The 8,145-nt window shown below is 68.9% G+C and overlaps 1 protein-coding gene across 1 annotated transcript; it reads left to right on the plus strand.

Moving 5' to 3' along the window:
• Positions 1–6,289: 6,289 nt before the first annotated feature.
• On the plus strand, positions 6,290–7,860 carry CRIP1 (cysteine rich protein 1). Its single transcript, XM_032341638.1, has 5 exons — positions 6,290–6,407; positions 7,263–7,357; positions 7,431–7,488; positions 7,588–7,634; positions 7,733–7,860. Exons 1-4 carry the CDS (start codon positions 6,368–6,370, stop codon positions 7,626–7,628), a joined length of 234 nt encoding a protein of 77 aa, XP_032197529.1. The 5' UTR covers positions 6,290–6,367; the 3' UTR covers positions 7,629–7,634; positions 7,733–7,860.
• The last annotated feature ends 285 nt before the right edge of the window (positions 7,861–8,145 follow it).

An 8,145-nucleotide genomic window follows, 5' to 3' on the forward strand; every position in this document is an offset into this window, starting at 1 on the left:
ACCTGTGGACTGGCCTCCGGTGGGGGCGGGTCCTGTCGCCAAGGTGGGGAGGGGTCAGTCTCAAGTAACAGCTCATGGCCTGGCAGGGGGGGGGTGGGGGGGTGGGGGGGGTGTCGGGAGGGCAGGGCGTAGGTGGCCAGAGGGGGGTCCACTGCGGGAGTGCAGGGCGATGGGGAGGGGTCGGAATGAGCTTGGATGGGGAGGTGCAGTCCGATGGGCCTGGTCTCCTTGCTTCAGCACTGGCTGGGGCTGGGGGACAGAACGCTGACGGTCTGAGGCTCCAGTCCGCCTGTCCAGGTGCTCCCGCCCGGCCAGTGTCCCTGCGTCTGGGTCCACACGGACAGTGTGTCACCCTCCCCAGGTCCTGGCTTTGCCCTTTGAAGCAGGACCCCTGGCAGCTGCCTGGAGCTCCTCCTCAGGGCGTTCTCGGTACCGGCCAATCCTGGACAGCCCACCAGGGGGCGCGCCTTGCCCTCCCCGCTGCTCCGGGGCAGAGCACCGTCTGGCCCTCCCCGCCCCTGTACTCTGCTCCCCAGGACCAGCTCCCTGGGCCCAGCCCCTGGCACAGGCCCCTCCCTGGCCCACCCTCCAGTCCACTGGGTCAGGCACAGCTGAGCTGGGTGCTGCGGCCATTGTCCTGCGAGCAGCCTTCCGTGTCCCTGGGGGTGCATCGGCAGGCCCCCATGTCCAGCAGTGCCGGGGCAGTCCAGTCCAGCTGTGCCCACTGTGGGCAGCGGTGTCTCCTTCCATCTGGCCAGCCTGGGGGTGCAGCCAGCATGCGCGGGGCAGGTGGCCTGCAGTAGGCGGGACACCGCAGCAGGTACCCCAGGGGCAGCCAGCGCCCGCCACACACACAGGGGAGGCTCAGGCAGGCCCCGGCGCTCCGCACAAGCTCCGCGGAAGGCCCCCACCTCCCGCCCAGGCCTGACCCCCGGTGGGCTGGACGTTTCTGACCACGGGCTGCCCACCCTGGCTGCGGTGTTGGATGGGAAATGCCTGCCCCTTGCGGCGCAGGGAGCTGTTAAGGGCACAGCTCGGGCCCTCCCTGGGGAGCCTCCCGTGGAAACTATGTGGGGAGCGGACGTGGTGGCAGCGTGCCCTCTCCCGGAGCCCGAGCGGCCGCGGCCTCGCAGCGCATGAAAGCCTGCTCGGCCGCGCGGGGGTGAAGGGCGGGGACCGCCCGGGGACACAGTGCACCCCGGCCCCGGGCGCTGGCAGGGGGAGGCGCCTCCCATTTCCTGCGGGCGGAGGATGACGCGCGCCTTGTTTGTTGCCAGCGGTTGTCATGGAAACCGGGGCGGTGCCGCCGCCCTCGGTCGGGCGCCGGGCGCTAGGCGTGTCGGGGGGGCGGCCCGCGCTCCGGGAAGCCCCGACAAGCTGCGTGCCTCCTCCGACGCCCGCAGCCCCGGACGCTCCCGCAAGAGGCCGGGGAGGCGGGAATGGGCCCGTGTGCTCCCGCGCCGCGCTGGGCCCTGTCCCTCGCCTGGCCTCCACCCCTGCCCCTCAATTTCGTGCGAGCTGGTGGGGCGGCCCTGAAATGCCATCTAACGGCTCCTTCCCGGTCCAGAAGCCCAGGGCCACGCGTGGCGTCCAGGCCGGCCTTCAGCCCCCTGCTCCCCAACTGAAGGCCGCGCCCTCCCAGGTCCAGGCTTCCAAAGCTGGGGAAAGCCGGGCCCTGCCAAGGTCCTGGGCCGCTCCGGTGGCCCAGGCTCGTGTCCCCGGTGTGCGGTGGGGTCAGCCCTCCCTGCCCTTCCCCAAAGTCCAGATCCTGGATTCCCATGTTCTGGACCTCCAGCCTGGCTCCTTGCAGGGGGAACCCAGCATCACCTCTCGGCGCCCGTGCCCCAGATGGAGGCTCTCTGAGGACCCTACCCAGGTTCAGGCCAGCCTCCGTGAATTTCTTTAGGACCCGTGGAGGGGGACAGGACTCCTTCCCGTCCCTGGTCTGAGCTCCAGCTCACTGGCCACTGGCTGTGGTCCCAGGGGCTGAGTGTCAGCGCTACACCAGGTGCAGACTGGCAGGGGACAGGGGCAGCCAGGTGTAGGCAGCACAGGGCTTGGCTGGCTTCCCGGAGTGGGGGGAGGGGGCTCGGGGCGCATGAAAAGGCTCAGCTGCTGGGCTGGTGAGGCTAGAATTTGAGGCGGTTCTGCATGGGCTTTGGCCCCAGGACAGATTCTTGGAACAAGGCTCAGCCTTCAGGGGGAGGAGGGGGCCCCGATCTGGCCGGACTGTGGACCCCAGGCAGGGCTGACAGAAGGAGCTCAAGGTCCTATCTGCATGCCAGTCCTGCTTCCAAGAGAGCAGGAGAGGAGCTGCCCTCTCTCCTGTCCTGGATGAGGCCAGGGTGGACAGGAGCAGAGTCCTTCCGGGAAAGTGCAGCGTCCGAGGGTCCAAGGAGAGGCCGTCGGGGGCCCAGCGGTCCCACTCTGGGGCAGAACCTCGGAGCAGACAGGGGGTCCCGGGGGAAAAGCTGCTGAAAATAGGCCCTGGGAATGTCTGAGTGTCCATGACTCAGCTGAGCCTGGGGAAAGGGCAGGGGTGGACCCTGGAGAGGGAGGCCAGCAATTGCCCTGGGGCGTTGGGCCATTCAGCCTTAGGAGGGAACAACCTGATGCTTGTCCACATTGAGGAAGGGGCCTGGAGCCTGGGGCACTGCGTGGGGGCTTCGAGAACAGTGGGGGGAGGCCAGAGCATGAATCACACACCACGGAGGGAGGGGGGGCAGGGAGTGCTGTCCAGCTCCCTCTGCCAGTGCGGGTGGGTGGCCGGCCCCACGGGTGGATTCCTCAGGGGTCACTGGGGTCCAGCCCCGCCTTCGCTGGCTCTCAGGTGCCTGGACCCCGAGTACTGCTGGGGAGCTGCCTCTGGCCCTCTCTGCAATTGTCCTGCAGGGCAGGCACCTCCTGGTTCCCACATGGGTCCCCGGCCAGGCCTGGGCGGTGCATGGACAGGCAAGGGCATGGGGATGTGAGAGGGAACAATGAGCAGATGGAGGTGGCCTTGGACAGCGCCCCCTGAGCCCCACCGCGGCCGCCTCCAGCTCTCAGGGTCCTGGGGTCCCAGTGCCAGGTGGGGCGTTCTGAGCAGAAAGACCGCCGGGGGCAAGCAGCTGAGCTGCTCGGTGCCTTGGTCCTGGCCACTTAGTCCCTTGGGCCCCAGACACAGCCCTTGTGCACTAGGGGGTGAGGTGTGGGGAGGCTACACCTCACCGTGTCCTCCATTTGTTCAGGTAACAAAGGCCAACTGCGCCCACAGAAGAGTGGGGCGGGGGGTGGAAGTCTGGGCAGGGCAGGTCTGGGTCTTCTTGGTCAGCTTGACCCCCTGGGCCGGGTCAGTGCTGCTCCCCTGGTGCCGCGGGAGCCAGAGGAGCCGATGGGAGTAGGAGGCCTTGCAGGTGGCCAGGCCCAGGTCTCCAGGGAGGCTGTCCAGGCCCCGACGGGTACCCAGCCAAGCCTGAGCCCGGGGGTGCACCTGGACATACAGTCTGGGGGCTGATGGGGGCCCCGCTGCCTGAGGGAGGCAAGTCGGGTGGGGTGCTCAGGGGAGCTGGAGGAGCATGCCAGTCTGTGGCCGGAGGTTTGGGAGGGTGCCAGGGAGTGTGTGTGTGTGTGTGTGTGTGTGTGTGTGAAAAACTGTGCTGTGTCCCAACCAGCAGGCTGGTCACATGGCCCTTGGCCCCGCTTTGACAGCCTCCACTCTGTAGCCCCGTGACCATGGCAACAAGGAATCACAGCAAGGAAAGCTCGCAGGAACCTCGTCATCCCAGTCTTCAAAGGGGGGGCTCCCCCATGGTGGGTGGGGCTGGAGTCACAGTGAGGGGGCATCCCTGGGGTGAGGTGGCTGGAGGAGAGGCCACGGCTGGCTCTCCGCCCCACCTGCCTGGAGCCTGAAGGTGGGCTGGAGGTGTGGGCTGGACGGGGGGCCAGGGGACGCAGACCAATGCACTCAGACACAGCCGAGTCCGCGGGCACCAGGACACACGGCGCAGCCGGGCACCCCCTGTGGGGCCCAGCATCCTGCCCCGGAGCTCAGGCCTCTGCCCTGCAGGGCGGCCTTCTCAGGAAGATACAAGGGGGTATGTGCGACGTGTGTGGAGCCGGAGCCCTGGGATCCACTGGGACAGAACCCCACCCCCGCATCACCAGTGGTCTTGGCCCTTGGGCCCTTGTCCTCCTGCTGCCGCGCCTGCCTCTCTGGCCTGTCCACACTGCTGTCCCCTCCTGTGTGTCCCCGACTGCCCCGCCTTCCACGCTGCTGCTCTTCCCCTGGTCTGGAGCCAGGCCAGAGAAGTCAGGACCCCCCCCAGCCCCCCCCGCACCCCCCCACCGTCTGCAGCGGCTTCGTCACCTGCCAGGAAGACACCGAGGGACGACGGGTGGGCGTGCTGGGGGAGGTAGGGCTCATGGCCTTACGTCTAGAACCCATCCAGTGCTGTGCCAGCGCCAGGCAGAGAGGGCGGTGGACCCAGAGGGGAGTGCTGAGGCTTCAAGGCTGGAGCAGGCCAGTGACCCTGAGTGGGAGTCTGGGGGTCCCCCTGTACATGGTGCACAGCCAAGCTCCTGAAGGTGATGGACAACCGGCCACTCAGAGTTTTGTGGATGTGGTGTGAGCCTTGCAGACCCCAAAGCTTGCTGGGCCGAGTCCAGCTGGGGGCAGAACTGTAGCCTCAGAAAGGGGGTCATGGGGAGCAGGGCTGACTAGAGGGAAGCGTGAGGAGCAGGACATAAGGGCGTGGGGTCCAGTGTGCCGTCGGCCCAGGGGCTTGGCTCTTAGACCCCCGGAGCGGCCACACTCACCCCAAGGCAGGCCTCCCTGGGGGCGGAAGGATGGGGTCACCCATGGCTTCTCTCCTCTCCCAGTGCCGGGCAAGGGGGCTATGGGGGGTAGGTGGGCTTTGGGGAGGGTGAGGTTGGGGGCACTGGGTGCTGTCAGGGCTGAGTGCCTTTGTGGGGAGGCCGGGAGCCCCTGGGACCTGTTGGAGGATGGTCTCCAGCCCCTTCCATGAAGACGGGGCCTGCAGAGGCGCAGGGACGGTCTCGTTTGGAGAGATGGGTGTGTCGGGGGAGTTGAGGTCGCGGGCAGCTGAAGGGAGGGGCCGCGGACACCGGGGAGGAGGGCCGGCGGAGCACGGGGGCTGGCCGGGACGGAGGGAGCGTGGGGTCGGGGCAGGGGAGCCAAGAAACTGGGTGCGGTGCCACCGAGCGGAGAGGGGAGGGGTCCACAGAGGAGGGGACGGCCCCCCCCAGCGGGGAGAGAGGGAGGCGGAGAGGCCAGCGGGTCACCAGGAGGGAGGACCCCAGGACCGAGGGCGGTTCGGCGAAGCAACGCCCTCCAAGCAGGGATTTCCGAGCGGGGGCAAGGAGGCGGGGCCCCACCCAGGCCTGCGCTAGAAGGGGGATGGGAGACCCCACCCGGCGCCTGGGCCCCTCCACTCCGGGGGTGGCTGGAGTCCGATGGTCTCTTCCTGGCACGGCCCCGCTTGCCCTGGGCGGTGGACCGAACCACTCCCGCCGTGCCCGCTCGAGCCCTTCCCGCGGAGATAAGGCGCCCTCCCTAGATGAGATGCCCTGGACCTGGCCGCCTCCACCTGCCCCGGCAAAGCCCCCCGCCCCCGCACGCATCCCTGATATCGCGGAGGGAGGGGACGCCCCGTGTCGCAGTCCCCTCCAAGTTCCCCGGGCTGCTGTCCCGTGGTCTTCTCGGGCAGCGGCGGGGGTGGGGGGCCCAGAAGAGGCCGGGATGTCCCGTGTGGCGGGGAACTGGGGAGCGCCGGGCCTCCTGGCTCCGCGTGGGCTTAAAGCCGGAGGGGAGTTTTGGGGGACTACCGGGCTGAGACGTCCCCGGTAATCTCCAGCCCTCTGTCTGGGAAGGGGTCGGGTCCAAGTGTGCGAGACGTCCGCCCGCGCTGGTTTCCATGTATTTGCATTTAAGCGTTGACTGTCCTCTCCCTGGCTCCCGAATGCCTGGGGGCTCGGGCACGTGTCGGGGGCCTGGGGTACGGCTGGGGAGCCCCTCCCTAGACCCTAGACCCTAGACCTTAGGCGAGGGGCAGGGCTTCAGTGCATCCGCACGGGTCCCGCGCTCTCACCGGACAACCCTTCCCCCCCCCGACCCCTCCCCGCCGGCGGTCGGCTGGGCCCGGGCGCTGCCAGAGGCGGGGGTGGACCAGACGACCTTTCTTAGGGGCTTGGCCTGGAACCCAGGTCCTTGGGTCCACAGCCAGGACTCAGGGGGCGGGGCTCGAAGGGCGGGTCTCAAGGGGGCGGGGTCTTGGGGTCCCTGAAAGGCGCGCACCCGGCGGGACCCACCCAGTCCCGGTCTCCTGTTTGCTCCCGCTCAGTGGTCTGCGCCGGACCCCCAGCCGCCATGCCTAAGTGCCCCAAGTGCGACAAGGAGGTGTACTTTGGTGAGCGTTCCCCGCCTACCCCAGCTCAGCCCCGGCCGGGAGTGCGCGCCCCGCGCCGCCCCCACGAGGAAGCGCGGCCCAGGGGCGACCCGGCCAGGCCCCTCCGGAGGGCCGCGCGCGCCGGGGGCCCGGGGGGCCGCGTGCCGAGAGCCGACGCTTCAGCCCTGCCGGCGACCGCCTGGGTGTGCGGGTCAGGACCCCGGCGTCGGATGGCCCTGTCTCTGCTGATTCCGGGTCTCCGCCCCGCTCTCTACCTGTCGGTCCCGCTGGGTCTCCCCTTGTCTGGGTCCCCCTTTCTTCAGGTGTCCCCGTCGCTGGGTCTCCCCCGCTCTCCCGTCCCCCGTCGGCGCGCCCCGGGCGGGGACCGCGCCGCCGAGGGAGAAGCGCTGCGTTCTTGCCGCCCCTCCCATCGCTAAGCCGAAACAGACGCGGAAACCGGCGCCCGGGGCGCGCTCGGAACCGGGCGCCGCCTCCCTGTCCCGCGCCCCGGGGCCCACCCAGGGGAGGAAGTGGGAAGTGTCTCTCCCGCCTCCGCCCCCAGAGAAGGGCGCCCTGCACGCCCCACCCGTACGGCGCCGCGGGTCACCCGTGCCCCCGCCCCCGGCGCTCCGGGTCTCCTCCAGCTGTACCACCCCGCGCCCCCTCCCGTTTGGCCGGATTGGCGCAGGGGACTGGAGGTGCCCCCCCCCACACTGATGGGGCACAGTGCCGAGACCCGGGGTGGGCCACCAGGCGCCCCGGGTGAGACCAAGGGCAGAGGGAGCTGGAGAAGGCTGCTGTGAGTAGGTGGCGGTGCCCTGTGACCCCAGAGCAGGGTCTTATACTGGGTGTGGGGCACCGTCTGTGCCTCTGCAGCTGAGCGGGTGACCTCTCTGGGGAAGGACTGGCATCGGCCTTGCTTGAAGTGTGAGAAATGTGGGAAGACGCTGACGTCAGGGGGCCACGCTGAGGTAGGTGGGGCGTGGAGGGCCGCAGGGGCGCGGGGTGAGGGCGGACAGCCCCTCATGGCCCTTCTCCCTGCAGCATGAAGGCAAGCCTTACTGCAACCACCCCTGCTACGCCTCCATGTTCGGGCCTAAAGGTATGCTTCCCCCGCCCGCACCCAGATCCCCCCCCACAGCCTGCCCTGAAGGTGTGGTTCCCCGGGCCACCCCAACCTGCCTCCTCTTTTTTCCTGCAGGTTTTGGGCGGGGTGGAGCTGAGAGTCACACTTTCAAGTAAACCCAGGTACCAGCCCAAACCATCAGGCCTTCGGGATGGTCCCCTCACTCCCGAGGGAGGTCTGACTGCTCTCTGGGTCTGCATTCACCTTTCTCTCTGCACAGGTCATGGGAACACTGTCCCCGGCTGCCCACCGGGCCACTGCCCCTCCAGGCTGATTGCAGGCCTTATCCTCAGGCAACCGGGGCCCTCTGTCGACTCCCATGCCCTCAATAAAGTTGAACACTCAGAAGCCTTGCCTGTGTGTGCAGAGGAGGGGGAGAGGATTTGGGGGGGCATGGTGGTGGGGAGCTGCCGCTGGCTGCTGTGATGGCTCTTCCTACCGCACCTGGCCTTGTGGCTCACCGCCCTGCGGGGTGCTGTGCTGGGGGCCTCCCAGCCTGAAGCCCCCTTCCCCAGGAAGGGCCACGCTGGCTCCAAGCTCTAGCTCCCAGCCTAGTAAATGCCGCAGCCTCTGAAGGTTGTGGGATCAGCCCAAGGGAGGGTCTACGGGTCAGCGGGATGGTGAGGCCTAGGA

This window comes from Mustela erminea, chromosome 5 (genome assembly GCF_009829155.1).
Source record: "Mustela erminea isolate mMusErm1 chromosome 5, mMusErm1.Pri, whole genome shotgun sequence".
In the NCBI taxonomy this organism is placed as follows: Eukaryota; Metazoa; Chordata; class Mammalia; order Carnivora; family Mustelidae; genus Mustela; species Mustela erminea.